The sequence below is a fragment of the Nomia melanderi genome, chromosome 2 (assembly GCF_051020985.1).
Source record: "Nomia melanderi isolate GNS246 chromosome 2, iyNomMela1, whole genome shotgun sequence".
In the NCBI taxonomy this organism is placed as follows: Eukaryota; Metazoa; Arthropoda; class Insecta; order Hymenoptera; family Halictidae; genus Nomia; species Nomia melanderi.
The window spans coordinates 16,039,657-16,058,276 of NC_135000.1; the positions used below are offsets into that span (position 1 = coordinate 16,039,657).

General features: G+C 27.2%; 3 protein-coding genes across 15 annotated transcripts; all 3 read right to left on the reverse strand.

Moving 5' to 3' along the window:
- Nucleotides 1-2,587: 2,587 nt before the first annotated feature.
- On the reverse strand, nucleotides 2,588-7,305 carry LOC116431107 (uncharacterized). 8 transcript variants are annotated; one of them, XM_076364918.1, is made up of 9 exons: nucleotides 7,170-7,275; nucleotides 6,930-6,979; nucleotides 4,462-4,502; nucleotides 4,140-4,318; nucleotides 3,891-4,063; nucleotides 3,605-3,821; nucleotides 3,295-3,477; nucleotides 3,039-3,222; nucleotides 2,588-2,944 (listed from the first exon to the last, which is right to left on the reverse strand). In XM_076364918.1, exons 5-9 carry the CDS (start codon nucleotides 4,032-4,034, stop codon nucleotides 2,614-2,616), a joined length of 1,059 nt encoding a protein of 352 aa, XP_076221033.1. In that variant the 5' UTR covers nucleotides 4,035-4,063; nucleotides 4,140-4,318; nucleotides 4,462-4,502; nucleotides 6,930-6,979; nucleotides 7,170-7,275; the 3' UTR covers nucleotides 2,588-2,613. The 8 variants fall into 8 exon arrangements, with proteins under 8 accessions (XP_076221033.1, XP_076221028.1, XP_076221030.1 ...); XM_076364913.1 differs by lacking the exon at nucleotides 6,930-6,979 and having other exon boundaries at nucleotides 4,140-4,247; nucleotides 7,170-7,305; XM_076364915.1 differs by lacking the exon at nucleotides 6,930-6,979 and having other exon boundaries at nucleotides 7,170-7,277.
- Nucleotides 4,462-13,575, reverse strand: LOC116431108 (cysteine-rich hydrophobic domain-containing protein 2). Its single transcript, XM_031986091.2, has 4 exons — nucleotides 13,188-13,575; nucleotides 12,600-12,810; nucleotides 12,310-12,426; nucleotides 4,462-11,890 (listed from the first exon to the last, which is right to left on the reverse strand). The coding sequence occupies exons 1-4, from the start codon at nucleotides 13,304-13,306 to the stop codon at nucleotides 11,840-11,842; spliced, it is 498 nt and encodes a 165-aa protein (XP_031841951.1). The 5' UTR covers nucleotides 13,307-13,575; the 3' UTR covers nucleotides 4,462-11,839.
- An 868-nt stretch (nucleotides 13,576-14,443) lies between these two features.
- Nucleotides 14,444-18,132, reverse strand: LOC116431137 (condensin complex subunit 2). 6 transcript variants are annotated; one of them, XM_076374504.1, is made up of 4 exons: nucleotides 17,811-18,130; nucleotides 17,313-17,421; nucleotides 17,140-17,230; nucleotides 14,444-16,698 (listed from the first exon to the last, which is right to left on the reverse strand). In XM_076374504.1, the coding sequence occupies exon 4, from the start codon at nucleotides 16,654-16,656 to the stop codon at nucleotides 14,620-14,622; it is 2,037 nt and encodes a 678-aa protein (XP_076230619.1). In that variant the 5' UTR covers nucleotides 16,657-16,698; nucleotides 17,140-17,230; nucleotides 17,313-17,421; nucleotides 17,811-18,130; the 3' UTR covers nucleotides 14,444-14,619. The 6 variants fall into 6 exon arrangements, with proteins under 6 accessions (XP_076230619.1, XP_076230618.1, XP_031842026.1 ...); XM_076374503.1 differs by lacking the exon at nucleotides 17,811-18,130 and adding an exon at nucleotides 17,540-17,679; XM_031986166.2 differs by lacking the exons at nucleotides 17,140-17,230; nucleotides 17,811-18,130 and adding an exon at nucleotides 17,540-17,679.
- Between the last annotated feature and the right edge of the window lie 488 nt (nucleotides 18,133-18,620).

The following is an 18,620-nucleotide window of genomic DNA, read 5'->3' on the forward strand; positions in this document are numbered from 1 at the left end:
AATATATCTCTTTAATCTTTTTTCTTACAAAAATGCAACACCTGCCAAGGATTAATATCTTAAGTCCAACTCCATTTTAACAACTGATAAATCATTCATTTCTATAAATGGCCCAGTATTATCATTAGTCACATAAATGCCAAAAATCTAAATCATTATTTTTCTGATTATTCTCTTATACTATGTGTCATTATAATGAATTCTTCCTTTAGGTATAACAGCGTATCAGTACATGATCAGATCTAACTTGTTAGAAAAGATTATTTATTTTACAACCTATTTGTCAGTTTCATGGTATACAAATTCCTCAAAATTTTTGACTTTTCGATCTTGGTAAAAGTGCCAGAAGATCATAATGTTGCTACATTCTAGTAAACAATAGAGGAAAACTGTAATCACTTTGGCTCATCAAATTGGCCATACTGTTCTGTACATTGAGTATGTTTTAGCCTAACTATAACAAATGCTGAACATCCATCAGAATAGAAACTTCCATGAAAAAAACCTTCAATTATATTAGTATGGTTAATTTTCCATATATTATCGTCGATTGTGTTTCAAGACAATTTTTTTGTTATTTGGAGTGTGATTTTTCTTTTAAATAGCACTTTACCTATTATTAGAAATTACTACGCAGCTTCAACTTCTGGTAAACTCTTGAAATGAAAATGTTGTTGATTGACAAATTGTTGTTGAAACATTCTATGCATTCATATAATTTTTTCCTTTTTATCGAGGCATCTTATTTGATATTTACTTACATATCTGTGAGCATACTTTCTTATTCTTTTAGAAATTCATGAAGCATATTCCGCCTTTCATTTATTTTAATATATGTCTCCTCTATGCATTATTGCCCAATAGTATATACCACTTTCTAACAGAAAAACTGTAATCATACCACATGCTTTACAGTGATTTATCCTGAATTTCACAGTTTTAATCATACAAATCAATGATTCCGATTGAATCTCCCGTTTATCCGAATGCGGGTGTTGCGATATAAAAAAGCTGTCAGTCTTTTACCAAATATGAATATTATTTGCCATTGATGATCATCTAAATCATCTGTTTCTTATTATATTTACACAAAAAGTCAAATTTTGGATCTAAGGTGCTGATATTTGGCTACTTAGAAGACCAGCTGTTATAACTATCTACTTTGTGCATCAATATTACCTTATGTTTTATAATCTTTGGTCACTTCCTTTTTGAGACAATATGTTTTCTTATTTGTGTTTTTAATCATCCACAAACTTGATTTCATATTTATAGTAATAATTTTTTATACACCTGACCCTCGATTTACATGAAAATATTGAAAAGAAAAGCTGGTATAAGTTTTAGAAATACATATTTATACCATATAATAAAAAAATAATAATGACATTTTAGAAAACAAAAGTACATTTTATTCATTCGGTGTTACTAAATTCAGATCGCGCATAAAAATTTCCGCGTAAATCGAGGATCAGATGTATTTTAGTTAAAACAATCAACTTAATGAGTGGATAAAATCCAGCTAGCATAAAATATTTGATTGTCAAATATTTGTAGAAAAGCAATTCAAATTTTATATATTACTGTGGGCAACACACATAAATCAGTTGTATCTTTGCATATGTACATATATTATTGTTGTTTGTGTAATAAACATTAAGATCAAATTTCTGAATATATAAAAAACAGCAGTTGTTATGACTGTTTTGTACAATTTGTTTTATACTGTATTTTTAGAATCAAAAGTAATTATATACTAATGAATTATAGTTATATTTCATTTATAATATTATTTATGTTTAGTAGATATCTAATTATATTTTTTAATCTAATAAATGCATATTGAGCGAGTTACCAATACAAAAATAATGTTATAGTTAATGTATGTAAATAAGTATTTTAAGAATGTAAAAAAGTTTTCCTTACATTAAAAAAATCATACATTTTAATGTAAATATATAATTACATGAATCTTACAATGAAATATATTTAAATATTTAATTGAAACATATCTTCATGTATATTTATTACTTAAAGGTACGTGAATGAAAATTAGTGTATGTGTGGGTGCGAGCGTGTATGAAGATATGTTTTTTAACTGTTAATATTCACCAAATTATTATATAATTGATTTAAAAAATTGGAGAAAAATTGACCTACAGTATTAATAAGTCTGTAATTTCTATAAATCTCGTGATATTTATTGGGACCAGATACGAAATTAATTTAAAAAAAGGAAGAAGAATCCTTATTACAATTATTATGTATAACAATTTATGTGCATGCATAGAACACATAAAAATCTGATTTACGAAATTATTTAAAAATTATGTAATACTTGACTATGTTAGTAATAAATTTTGTCATGTATGTAAAGCAAATTAATATGTTACACAATAAAGGTATTCATTTTAAATTAAGTAAAATAATAAGAATAATAATGAAGAGAATAATTTAAACACAATATATCTGTAAAAAATGAAATAACTGTAAAAACTTGCCATGAAGTATGTAATAATGTACACAATAAAAGGATGTGTATTTGAAGGAATATTTTATGATATTTAATACTGACAGTCTTTAAGAAGGTTCTCAATGTATCTTTCATGTTATTCAACAATTTGCAACAAAGTTGTTATTTTTTTGTGTAGAATTAATCTCATTAATAGAATGTTTACTTAATGTAATAGCTCTTATGAGTGACACATTTGAAGACTGCATACATTTAAAATGAATAGGGTACTTTGAACAAGGTATACATTTGTCAATATGCTTGCAAAATAATGAAAATATTCTAGTTTTGTAGCGGCACATTGTTTGTATCACAACGTTCCTAAACTTCTCACCAGTAAGATAATATAAAAAAAAATTAATTGCAAAATTCCAGTGGTATATATGGAAGCATAATCCACGACACCATTTTAATAGCATCTTTTCTTTCAACCTGAAAAATAGTAAAAAATTTAAGAATTAAATACTACATGCTCTACTTTCAATATAAATACTTTAGTCTTTTTCAGTTTATAGTTTCTACATACCAATGTATATATTCTGCTTTTTTCTTTGCCCCTGTAGCTGGATATTTAATTAGAATAACATCCCAATAGAGTTCCAAAGTTTCAACAATACCCAGAGGTAATAATAACACTAAATAAACAGTTGATACCACAAATAATATTCTAGATGTATGATGCGTTCTGTTTGCTTTCTGTCTGAAATTTTCTAAGAAATAATATCATTGAAGATATTCGTATTTCTTTAGCTTTTAAAGTTCCAATAAAGCAATGCACTTACGAGTCAATTGATTACGAATCTTTTCAGTTTTTTTCATGTGAAAAATAAGCAAAATATTTCCGATAAATATAAAGAGCAAAGGTAACCATGTTGATAAAGCAATGTAAAGGTACATGGCACTACCCCATGGTTTTATTTTTTTTTGGCATGGTATAAATTCAAAGACACTATCTGTTTCATATCCTAAAGTTAAAGTAAACTGTTTCAAACATATAAGAAGATACAATTTTGTACTATTTTTTACGATTCTATTAACATGTACATTAATCGACATATTAAATAGCAAATATAATAAAAAAAATACTTTTACCTCCCGAGTATAGTTTTGTTAATGATATTATAAAACTGGTACATATTAAAGTTATTATAGTTATCATTTCAGAACAATTGTTACAATGACCAGGTATTCCAAAAGGAAATATAATAACAAAAACTCGCGTCCATGTTAACGCTACAACAAGCCAAGTTGATGTAAATTGAAAGAATTCCATAGTAACAGAATTTAAACTGCACAGAAATCTGCTATTCTAAAAAAATTATAACTTTAAACTTTTAATTACATTATATATAAATTAAATAATTTATTAATTGTTTACCATGAAAAGATTATTAACAAATATGAAGTCAGATTTTGCAATACCCACAGCGTAGTTGAAAATCAGTGCTCCATTATCAGATAACGCAAGAGTTTTTAAGTAAAGTGACAAATTTGATTCGCAAAGTATAGGAGTACTTAGCATTACAAAGGAAACTGTGTTTAATAACACACCTATGTAAAGAAGATTTAATTTAGTACAATACAACGAGAGTCATAAAAACTTCACACCAACTGAAATCACACTTACCTAAAATTATTATAAATGGAGTTATGTATCCAAGTAAAAACCGCACAATATTGACGAATGGTTGCAGTGATAACCAGTAAAAACGCACTTCACAAGGCCATACATTTTCTAAATTGGGTTTTGTGAAATTGTGAATGAAGTCTAAAGTTGTTAATGGTAATGGACATGGCAAATTTTCTCTAATAAAAATAAACTGTGTGTAAGCAATATATGTAAAAAAGTCTTGTAATATATAATATTAAGTGGCATTATAGACAATTTTTTAATCACATTTATTCACAATTGCTTGTTTTTCAAACATAATTGTAATATATCTTCTCACCTGATATCATTTTTTATTAAAAATTGGGTGGTTTCTACAGTCTGTAATTGTACAGTTAATATTAATATTAATATATGCATATTTATAATGCTTAATAAAAACATTTGTGAACACGCACAAATTCACTTTAGGAAACAAAACTTTCATACAATTATACATAAAATTATTTATAGAATAATATTTTTTAAAAACATTCAATATATTGTAAAGAAGATGTTATTATTTGAATTCTGTGTACTTCTTTCCGTTAAGCACTTTTCACTACCATGACTAATAATGATGTGTTACTTCTTATTGAGAGCTGCAAAGGCACCTGTTGTCAATTAGCATAACACACAATTATTCTTAGCAAATATCATTTCAATGCAGACAACAGCTTACATGCTCTGTACATCAATAACAGCAGACCTATATTTTCTGTATATTATCAATGAAATATAGATCTGTCTGCGCATCGAACAGTAAACTATTTTTCCTGAAACCAGCTTGTGTCTCATTTAGTATCCCTTTCTTATCTATATTCTTTTTAATTATTTCATTTAATATTGTCGCGTAAATTTTGTACACTGAATTTAATAGTAAAAAGAGTACATATTTGCCTAAAATTTCTACCAATTCAGAACATAGTTATATTCCTAGAAAATTGTTTAACTAATTCTGTGATATATTACTCGAAAAAAAATTATTTCTGTCAACAAGGATGATATTATTGAATAAATTAAGTACAGACTTATCAAGTATTATTAAAAAAAGTTGAAATTCCAAAACTGAATGCCAAATATTTACAATTGCATTAAAATAATTAATATATTTTTGGTATAAAAGTTGACAATTACTTTTTTAAAAATTAAGTTCATTTTAAACACTATAAAATTTTAAGTAACGTAAAATTTAAAATAAAGCAATTTAATAAATAAACAAAAACAGATAGAAACTTGTATACTAGTAATGGAAAGATGGAGTTTTCATACATATAATATTATGCAACACATATTTACTATAAGAATTTTTACTTTAATTATATGTATTCTATAGGAATCATCATCACTTCATACAAATATAGTCTGCAATATATTATTAACATACAGTATGTACATATATAACTCACACAAATCCATGAGTGAAAGGCACGCATTGAAACCATAATAGTCTAATCTTTATTCTCACAATGTTATTGAATACTGTCTTTTTTCAACAAATTCTTTTACACTAAACTTATTATTTTTTTCATTCCAATAAATGATTGATTATTAACTCTTTTTATCTTTCTAAACACTTTTCTACAAACTATATTTTTATATATATGCTTGAAACAACTAACATTTGACTGTATTAAGCATGATTGTAGTGTCCTATTATGAGGTTGTAAAATGTAAGTAGATATGCCTAATAGACAACCAGTGTAAATGTCATACACTCCAAAATGAGTCTTTTATGAATGTAGCTGAGATAGGTGTTTTATGTCCAAGAAGAAAAAAAATTTGAAGTACATTCACGAGTATGGTAAGATTATCCATGTTTTACATTTAGTACTAACGATCATTGCGATGGAGTGAGAAGCATATTACAAAACAAATGAAAGTTTCAAAAACAATGGTGCTGATGATGAATCAATAGTAGAACAAACCGTCCTTTACACAACTATATATATTACCATGTAATTTAGATTCACCTTTGTAGAATCTATTAACAGTGTTGATCATTTTTAAAAATAAATAAAATAAAACTGTTGCATGGTATAAGTGGAGACATAAAATTGTGGCCAATAGTATAAATTTCAATAATAAACAGAACATTTCTTTAACAATCATTAACAAGCTCTCAAGTATAAAAACAGTCACAGAATTTTAAAATTATAATTATACCCTTCAAGTAGCAGGTAATCATGAAAAAATAAGTTGTCTCAGATGGTGAATATAGATTACCTGCTCCAAATTTCCTAAGTCTTATAAGAATTATTTGGCTAAAAGGAAATTATTATGTGAAGAAGGTAATAGCACCAACCCTGGCTCAGCAGCAAAAGGAAACCTTAAGTATCCAGGAACGTTTAAGATCTCCACAATGTTCAAAACAGATTATTTAAAATTCACAGAAACAAAGTCCTATACAAACTATTCTAGCGGTAAATATCAGAGTGTTCTAAAACATCTGAATGATATTTCAAATGTAGTGGAAATAAAGTCAAGAATTTAAACTCTTAGGTATATCTATTTTGCATATACAATATCAAATAACAAAATTAGAGATGTTTTAATTAACATAGACTATAACACATGTGCTGTAAATATCAAATGTGTGTGTCACATGCAAAGGATTTACTTCTGATTTGATACAAACACAGTGCCAATTACAAGACTATGTAAGAAACAGGATAAAAGCAGCTTATGCTTCTATAAAGTAGATAGAAAGTGAGCTGACATTTGATCTAAATTTCTTGTTCAATTTTTCAGATATTATGAAAACTCTACCTGCTCTCATAGTCACGAATTGCACCCAATGACTTGTTTCTATGTCAATACTACATATAACATAGAAAAATTGCATTACATCATAGATAGGACCTACATAGTAAACTAAAACAATTTAATTATTTTATATCATACAACCTAACATTAGATCACATAGAATGAAGTATTAGAAGTAATTTGCAAAAATCAAGAAACTTATGAATTGAAAGTAATTATCTGTACAAAAAAGGTCTAGTTTACCTATATTTGAATTTAGTCGACTCAATTGAAAAACCAGGAATAACCAGATCTTTTCAATAGTAAATATAATGCCTAACCACAGTAATACATTATACCACGTGAATAGCTTAACCCTCTATCCGCGAGCAACGCGGAAACACGTCACTTGAATTTTTAAAAATTCTAATGTTGATTTACCTACTGGCTCATATTTTGAACTATATCACACTCAAGAACACATTTAATGATAAACACATTTTCTTTATCTTCTATTATTTTTATTACGTTTTTTCGTATTCTATTATAATTTTTTTTGTAATAAATCAGTATAAACTTTCGTCTGCGTTTTTGAAATTATCCGCGGCTAGAGAGTTAATAATATTAGAAAAGTATATTGTATTAAATAAAGGATAATGATGACAAAATGAATCTAAACATATAAATATGAAAGAAAACGTTTATGAATACTTATGGACCAAATATATGAAACTTAAAATTGACAATAAAACGTATTTAAAGTATGAGAATGTATATAGTTGTGACTTATCCATATACTTTGATATATTCCAAAAATTGAATATTATACTTATAATAAGAACCCCAAAATTAAAGAAAGTATAAAAAGGGATTAGCTTTTTATTCATAAGTAAAAATAGTTTGTTATTAATAGTAATAAACAAATTGAACTGACAAACACCTATATATTCTACCTCAAAATAAGGTACACATTAAGTGTTTGTATCATTTAATGAATAATCGGACACTTGACTAGACAAACATGAGCATTGTGTCAATAGTTATAGTGTCTCAGGAAACTGATAATTATTACTGTTATACCATCATAAATGGTACCATAAACATTTTAAACCTAGATTTGTCTCAATTTAATATTATGACTGGATAAGAGGTCAATTAAAAATGTAACGATTGCCGATTACGAGGAGAGGCGCGAGAGGGATTGGCATATCATCCAATTCCTTCATGTTAATAAATACATTGTACATGTTATCAAAGAACTTTTTGACAAATATACTTGATTTGACTTGAAATACTCTTGGACTCATATTCTTAAGAAAAGTAGACTTGAAATTAGTTACTTAATTAAATAATCATAGTGTCATTGGAAAAAATAAGTTGCCAGATACAGTTCTCAAATATTGTCAAATAGAACTTAAACTTTTAATTTTTAGCATGCGTAGACAACACATACTTTTTTGGCGCTACCAAGGCTCATGGAATAAGAGAACACTTTAATATTAGGCAAATGGAGATCATTGTTATGGAAACTGGCAGGATGAACTGATTGACTTATTAGGCTACATTCACTGAGAAAAAGTTTTGATGCTTAAAAATTTTGTATACATTAAGACAAAATGAAGCCTAATGGCCAATTATAAATGAGACTTGTAGTATATTGTCTCATTTTGAAGTTAAAGAGTAAGACTGTAAAAATAAATTAATACAGTGTTTCTAGGGACATTATTCTGCATTACTGATTTTCCCTATCAAAAATATATTCTTCTCATTTAATTTTATATATATAATAAATACTATATAAGTTGACTTAATATTTCATACCTTTCCTTCTTACGCCAATCCTCTTTATTATAATTCCAATATATAAATAAATTTGTATATTTTTAAAGAAATTTTTCATTCAATAACAATGTTTATTTGTTCGAATACTAGTAAATTCGTCAGATTTAATATACACTTCAAAATAATCCTATAATATTCGGAACTTTAAATTTTCTATAATTGTTCTTTACTTATTTGCTTATTAGTATCTTTTTAAATATTAAAATTTTTTTTAAACATATTTACAGTCACACTCATGAAAATGTGTAACATAGTTTAACTTTACCTACAGAGAAATATAATATAGATAATTTACTATTTATAATATTAATATATAATCAACAAAACGATTAGTTTTTAACTGCTATCAGTTTACTAAATATAATTACAATATTCAATTACGATACGAGTCCGTATAGTATTAACAGAGGATTGACTCATTTTCACTTCTTGTGTTAGCCGATACTATATTTACATTTACACATTTACGAACCACAGTAAATACTTGCACCCTATCTAAATTAATAAGAGTAAACAATTTAATGTTTTTGTTATTAAAAAAAAACATTAGTTACGTGTGTATATTACTAATGCATAGTTTAAAAGTACGTTCACCTTAATATTTATCAATTTTGCACAGTACTACTTTAAACATAATTTTTAAACACATAAAAAAGCAAATGTTTTTACACTCATAACTCCATTGCACAGTACATCTCAAAATATTTTTCTATCTCTACTTATTTCTGAATAAAGATTCTAAAACTCACATTATGTATAGTTTATACCTAGTTACATAGTTTTTATTGGTGCAATTGTAAACATATTTTATTTAATTTGTTTTATAAAACAATCCTCTTAAAACATTTATAAGTGCAACACAATGTTCCTTAATTATACTTCAAAAGATGAACGTTTGCATGAATTATTATATGGATATTAAATCATTATTCTAATGTAGAGAAACTAATATTATAATTAGACTGTAGATGTTTACATATTTTTAATACCTCCGGGTTGGCAAAATATAGCAAATGAATGAATTTAACATAGTTTAACGTTTCATTAAAAAATAATATTTTCTTTATATATTATTATAAACATAATAAAATCGATGCACAAAATAAAAATCATCACAATTTCTTTTTTAAACTAGTATTTAATGTTGTGCATTTACATAAACATCTGCAATTTAATTATAATTATTAATTTTGTACTTTAAGAATACATTTTAGAGAAATCAAAAATTATTTGTCGTGCTTATGAATAGAAACTACAAACACAAATATATGTTATTTTGTAAAAGATGTATAATATACATGCTTGAATTGAAAGCTAGTCTTATATTCTCAATCACAGCCACTGAATAGCAACATAAAGAACTGTAATACTTTCCAACTTTTAGCACGTCTTTTAAAATTTTTTCAAAATTTTGTTTATCATAACTGATCTGCGAATTTATATTTACAACATATTTAAATATGCAAAGAGATAATAAAATATAAAAAAATCTTCCATACTACTGTAAAGAGTTTGAAATCTTTAGAATAAGTTCTAGAGTTTCTAAGTTTCTAAAAAGTTTTTATTTGACTGATCTTTGAAAATTTTTCATAATTATATACTAAAAAGATTCTTATTTGCATGAGCATATATTATTTTAGAAAATTTTTGTTAATAATGATGCAATGTAAAATGTTACATAATTGAAAATTAATTGAAATATTAATTTAAAAAATAGTTTTTAAAGTTTTATTCTATATAGAATAATATAGCATGTTAGATTTTTACTTTTTTGAAGAACTAATTTTCTAAAACTAATAATTAGTAAACAAACAATTATTTCCGTATTCAAATTCTAAGTAATTTATCTCGAATCATTTGTTAAACATTACGTTCAATTGTTTACTTAATTCTTAAAATTGGCATAAATAAAATTTATGTTAGAAATTAAAGCATGTCCGTATGTATCATACTTTCTAATATCACCAAGGTAATAAATCAACTTATGATCAAAATAAATTTATTGTATACATAAATACAATGCCGAGATGACAAATTGACTTATAGAACAGCACAAGCATAAAAAAGATACTTTGCTCGCTTTCTTTAACTCCAGCTTTAACATTTTCATTGTGTAACCCTTTTTTTCATCATCAGCCCTTAATAGAATTTCGTCGTATAATTCTATCGGTAAATGTAACCATCTTGACTAATAATGAAAATAAATTTAATAGAAGGTAAGGTTATCAAATTTTAAATGGTAGTGGAACTAAAAAATGCAAGTCAATCAGACCCTGATTCTTTTTCCTTACCAACTTGTTATCTCTGCACTGTACAATATTCCTCTCGCAACCTTGCGTCTCCTTAGCCTTTCTTTATACAGCCTTCGTACGTGGCGTTACTCAGCATCTTACTGAACCTTCTGAGCTTCGTAAAGTTACGGGGGGAATATATTGTATGTATAAACGTATATGTAAACATTTTGCATTTTGCTGTTATATAAAAATTTTCCAATGGTCATTCCAACTTTTATATTAGATTTGAATGCATTCATTATAATGTATCAGATTAATTTCTTACTTAAAAATTTAATGATTAATTAAAAAAATTGTACATTTTGGAAAAGTATTAACAGAGATATGAAAACTGTTGAAGACAATTACACGTTAATGACTAGCAAACTAGACGTCAAGCAGTATTTCTAAACATGTATATCATCTTGGTTTATAATTTCTTCAGTGCAAAATGGTAAATTTAATATATTTCATATTTTTGTAATAATTTTAGCTTTTAATAGAACAATAGTAGGGCAAAAATAAAATTTTCCTTAATACAAAATGAACAAATTGTCCATATTTTTATACTTAATCAAATAGATGATTTTTGAGGGATAAAACTGATGTACAATAGTTACTCTACATACAAACTTCATTCAAATTATTGTACTGTGCAATCCTACATGTAATATTTACAAAAATATGCCTCCTGCGAGTGCTATCTATAGCAGCATTCTTTCATTTTAATTTAAGCCAAAAGTGTACAGTTTTTTGCATGTCACGGACTTGCACTGATTTGTTGTGTGTAGAACTTACATAAAAATCCAGATCTTAACTTTAGTCAGGTTTGTATATGGGTATTTTTGGAATAAATTCAATTAAGAGAACCTGTAATATGAAAAGAGAAAACAAATAAGTGAGTTACTTATATATAAACAAGTTCTTGCACAATTGCGAAGAACCTGTTCTTCTTATAAGAATGTTATATATGATAAAACTGATCATAGACAATTAACATTAACACATTCGCAACCATTGACATGAATTTACATTTTTAAAAATATTTTCTTTCAAAATAATTTATTCTTTTACTTTTTTCAAATTTTGAATTCTTGTCCCTGTTTTAATGTCAGAAATTTTTGACTATTACTTTAAGATTTTCTTTATTTTCAATGGCAATGAATATTAGAAAAGTAAAAAGTTTGCCAGTTGCAAGTGTGTTAAAAATTATATATTAAAATAATATGTAGTAACTCATATAAATAAATAGGATATTTTAATGTTGATTTGTTTTTACATTTACTTACATATTCCATCATAGATGAAGTATCGCATCTTTGTTTCGCCAACCTCCAATGTAATCCAAGTTTATGATATAGCCTACTGTTTTCCCATTCTAATAATTTGTTTAACGAAAGTTGCGTCTAATAAAAATGTAAAAATTTAAGCACACATTACTACCATTATAATTTTTTATTTCGAATTTAATAAAATGTTTTTAAAAAATAAATCTAAAAAAGATATGAAGAAATTTATCACTGAATAAATATGCTACTTTATTAAAATAATGTAATTTGTACTTTAATTAAATACTTACTCTTTTACTTAAACAGATGACAGGCCAAAGAGAACAACCTAACGTACAACAACAGCAGACACAGCCACAAAACAACCACTTAACGTTAACTGGTAAAGTCTTTTTCAACACACTGTTTATTCTCATAACAGTTGCTTTAAATTCTTCCGGAGCAACACGCGACACTAATTCATTTGGAAATCCTGATTCAAAACAATTGCTAAGACCAAATCTGAAAAGTAATTCTATGTGTAACATATTACATTGAATAAGTTTTTCTTTTTTCAGCAGAAATAAACAATAATACAATAGGAGTAATATTTAATTTGTGTATTTAAATAATATTATTACAATAATAATTTTTTTTCTCGTTTGTTCTTTGAATTACTAATATTTAAAAACATTTTTAAAAGCTACATTACAATTATTATTTTCTTTCTGTAATTTGACATCTTCCAAAGTATATGATTTCAGTTCTAAGGACAAAGTGCAAAAGAAAAGAAAAAGAAGATGGTATCTCGTGTAAAAATAGTTTTCATTCCCTTGTTCATTGAATAAGATTTCGAAATACACATATAACAATTTAGAAGACAATAAAATTTTACTTACACAGTCATATTTCCAGCTCCTCGAATAACTATAGGGTCTGGAACCATTGTCACGTAATGTTCTTCCAAATTTTGTTCATTCTCTTCCTCTTCCTCATAGATCGCGTCGAAATCTGCCATTGTACGATATTCGACGGTTCCCGCTCTATGAACACGATTATATCGTTGTAAAGAAACAATATTTCTCCTACTAAAAAGCAGGCCCTCTTTTCATTTATATTTTGCACAAAATTGTAGCGCGTGTGTGTTCACTCTTAAGTATTACGCATAAACATTTTCGCGGCCACAAATTATAGGCCAGACATAAACTTTTGGTTCAAAGTGGTTTGTAACGACACCATTCACAACACAACACACGATGCGCACTGCAGATGCTCACAGCTCATCAATTTTTCATTCAGTGCGATTTCAGGTTAGCCAACATTTTAGATGTTTACATACAAACAAGTTGAAGACAGACCTTTTTAAATTATTTACTGTACATTTTTAAAACTTCGAATTTTTTAATTTTATTTTATGATTAATATGATTTCGTACCATTTTTGTAATATTACATATAATTATAATGTTGTTACAGTGAACATTATAGTAATCGTTTATTTTTAGGTAGAATATTGTAAAGTATGTTATTTACTGAAAAATAAAAAAAAAATTGAACATATAATAAATTTAATCGATCCGTTATTACATATTATATTAATAACAAAACATTTTTTGTTATGAGTTAACGTATAAAACTTTATATAATTTTTATACTTTATTATTAAACATTTTATATTTTATCTTTTAAAATAACATACGTGTAATTATTATTCCATAGATATTACATTATTTACTTAAATGATTTTATTTTTGCAAATATTCGGATAATATATTAATATAATGTTTACACCGTTTTTTCTAATGTGTACATCAGTATAATTTTTTAAATTATGGACACTTATTCTTCTATTTACGTGGTAATTTTTGCGGGCATTTTTTTGACACGGTAAATAATATTTCCGTTTATGTAGTAAAATTGATATGCAATAACAAAGAAAACATATCTTTCTATTAGAATTTAATATAATGATAATGATAATGATAATGATAATGATAATGATAACAATAATAATAATACTGACAACGATAACAAATAAAATTTCAATTACCTTTTCTGAACTTCCATTCTCTTATTTTTCTGTAATAGTAAAAAATGGTACAGAATAAAAATTTTACGCGAAACCAAAGAAATATATATAAAACACTAAAGAAATTAATTTATTATGTGTTAGAGTAATACTAAATTGGTATAAAATATAATAATCATTTTACATTTTCAATTTACAATTTTCTAATATAAATAAAATATCGGTTTATTTTTCCGCTTGTTATTTATAATACATTTCACATATAAGCATTTGTAGATATTTATTTTACAATCAACTATATAATCAATCTTGTTCCACAGTAAGGTCACTCATATCAAGTGAAGAAATTACTTTCAATGATTTTTCATTTGCTAAATGTAAAAGGGACACAAAGGAAATTGGAAAACTTAATGCTTCTGAGTTAGTTTTCGTTAATAAAGTTGGTAGTCTTTTATATACATTACTGAATTGTTTACAACCACTCATTTTATTACTTAAATTTTGTAAGACTGTATCTATTGTGTCTAAACTTTCATTTTGTTTTTCACTGTTTGTATTTAAACATTTCCAAATAGATTTTTTTAATTGTCTCATGTCAACCTTTTTTGCACGTACACAGTATGTAATAGGTACTTTATTTGTCAATTTAGGCATGGCAACTAAATTATCGCCTGTAAAAGGCTGCGATGGCATTAAAGACTTATCTTTGAGCCTATTGCCATTATTAGCTGTATTATTTTCTTCCGAACTTTTATATTGATCATCATTTGTTTCAGGACAATAATTTGATATGTCATTTTCACAATTATAATTACAATTTTCTATACTATCGCTTAAACGTGCAGTGTTTATTTTTGCTGTACTTTCAGATGCAAATATTGATTCATGAAGATACAGTTTATTAGCTTGTGCAATATCGTAGTGCTCATCTGGTGGTAGCGTTAATATTTCCTCGTTCCATTCATTTCTAGCAGTTCTAGTATGCATTTTAACTGCTTGACTTGGCTGAAATTTAGCTTTTATGCTTTCCACTATTTCATCGTCATAATGCAGTTCTATTTCTTTTCTCTTCTTATTTTGTGCTTGACAACACATTTGAATTATTTTACTGTTACCTCTTTTAAAGTTGGTAATTTTCCAATGGGATGGGCCTGTCCAATGTATATTCAAATTTTTTTGAATAAATGTATATTCTGATGTTTTAGATGGTAAAGTAGTGGTTAAAACTTCTCGAAAGTCTACAATATTTTCTACTTGATTTGTCGCTGCAACAAATCTCTCCACATTTTCCTCTTCATTCTCTTCAACATCGAAATAAGTTCTACCAGCATATTCATTGTCTTCTGGTAATAATGCATCCAGATCAAATTGAAATGCATCTTCATTAGATTTTTCTTCTTTAGGATTCTCTAGTTCATCATTCGCATTCCAACTTTGAAAATCAAAATAAAACATAGGTGGACAAATTTGCATTTGTGAAAAGTCTTTTATCTTTGGAATGTCACAACCAATATCTTTATCTTGTATTTCTTTATGCTCTACTGCATCCACTAAGATATCACTGTACGGATGGAAATAAAACCTAGATGTCACATGGTTTGGCAATATTGCTTGGTACAACATGTCTGCAGTTTGTAAATCTGCTTCCATAGTTATTAGAGAAGGTTTTTCAGTTTCAACATTCGTTCTCAAAGCTTCCACTGTAGCAAATATTCGTTGCTTACATTTTCTTTTCTTTTTTCTCTCTTGCTTCTGTACTTGGTTATTTTTGTTTTCTGCTTGAGTATCCATTTGTTCCATACCATTATCCTCTATATTTTCATTTCTTTTGCCTTGTTTGTCTAATCCACCAACCATTTTAAGTATGTCCATATGTACACCATCAACCCGAAACCCATAAATTTTAGTGCTTACATCTAAAGATGTACTAGCTATTTGTAAATTAGACATATTGACATCTTGTTTCTTGATCATGTATGTCATAAAATCAATCATTTCCAAGCTAAACGCATTTTTAAGATTGATTTTATTTTCTGTACCAAGTTTTATACACTGAGATATACGTTCCGCCATTTGAGTACTTGGCATATTCGCCAAGAAGCTAAGACCTAAGGAACGTCTTCTATCAGATGTGTTCGTGGTAGATACTGGCATGGAAGTAACATTAATTTCACGACGACGAGCCAAACGTTCTGCTTCATCATCATTTTCTCCCAAAGAAGAAAGAACAACAGGTTTTTGCATCAAAATTGATTTCCGTCGTAATGGTGATGAAGAAGGTGAAGTTGTACGTATAGGATTATCCAATAATTTATTTGCCATACTTTTACGTGCCGCCATCTTATTATTTTTCTATATCGCTAATTTTTGTTACTTATATTACTGAAAGAAACACACAATATGTATAATGTTTTTTAATAAAGCATTTTTGTGAAAATTGATTTTAAATATGTATTATGTACATACGTAACTACCTAGCCAACATTTGTTATGAAATATTGTACTTTATTTAGATAAAGTTTAAATAAAAATTTTACACATTCAAAAAACATTAGAGAACATTATAAAATAAAATATTATTCATAAAATTTATTTCTAAGGTCTTTAAAACTTAGTAGTAAAAAACTAATATAAATACTTATAATAACAAAACAGATATTATAGTATCACTCAGTAATTATAAATTAAATAAATGCATATGCACATGCAGCTTTTCAAAAGCAATTACTTTAAAAATTAAGTTTTGAATATTCATAATTATAATTATAATGTATCTGTATGTCAGATTATATTCAATACATAAGTATTATATATTTGTATTACCTGTCATATATCACGATCTCTTATTTTAGTACTGCATAGTATTAGAAAGTAGTAAAACTTAAACATATTTATATAAACATGTGTACTATAACTATAATAAAAAATAATTTCATGAGCACTATCGAAGAAATGAATCATCTAATATATATATATATATATTCATCATTACTTACAAAATACTTAAAATGCAACATTATTCATTAATATAATTTATAATAATGGTTTACTTTTAAATAAACTTTTTAAAGTTCATACAACACTGTAATCAATTTTGTAACAAATCTGAAAATATAAAAGCATGACATTTTCGATTACATTACTCTTGTCATACATTATCAAAACACATGAGACAGGTTTCAGTGCTTCCATTACATTAATAATACTAATATTTTTGTTTCACCTTTGACAACTGTATAATTATCACAAAATTGGCGGGAAAGAAGAAGGTTAGAGAAATAAACTATGTTCGTCAAAGCATCAAATTTAAACGTGTTCATACGTGTTTACGACATTCAAAACCAGAAATATTTAACTTACTCCCCTCACGCTAGTAACTCGAAAACAGTGTGAAGGCTTGTCCCTACAACAGCATTTCCCCACTATCTCTACTTAAGGAGGTGAAACTGAAAATGTTTAATTGAAAATGCCCGAGTTTTACGTCTGGTATATACCTGAAGGTTTTACTAGATGGCCTCCATGGACGAGGGATTGAGATGAGGCTCAATCGACCGAGGCCGAAGCCTTGCCACCGTTACCTCCTGGGGATGACGAGTCCCGTGGTGGTAGACTGTTGGTAGCGCTGAGCTTACTTTTCAAAACTTTTTTTAGCTTCTTGACTAGTACCGAAGCAGGTGGGACGCTATTCACTCGCCGAGATCTGAGAAAAAGGGTTTTCCTAGTCCGGTATGTGAACTTTAAACCACTACCCCCTTGAAGTCAATATCAGATGACCGAAGTATCCTCATAGACACCAGGCACCAATCCTCGAGGTACTAGTCTCTCACGGTCTATGGTTGGACCGCAAAGATAGGGGTTTTACCCTCTATCTTTCATATCTAGGCGCTCGTCCCTGCAATGACTCGATTTGTCCAGTTCGGGTTATGCCCCTAGGATCGCAAACCCTGTAACTCCACAAGTGGCGCCCTCTAAGGGATCTATGTAGGTACTAAAGTATAGTGTGCAAATGTACAACTAGTAAATGTAGGTATAGAGAAGGTAACTTTTCGTGAGGGGAGTGTCACTAGAGTGCCGCGGGCACCGATTTAGCACCCTTGCTATGAAATAATTGATAACGTAAACCGTCAATATATTTTAGTATTGTTTCCAACAAAGGTTAATTAAAGAACTTCAAATAATTCAATTCCATAAGTTCCATAATCATATAAAAAATTTTAAATTCCAAATCTTTTACTTAGAACAGTAAAATTATATTATATGAAATTTTTCACATACGGAATAAAATTGCCAATAGATATATTTTA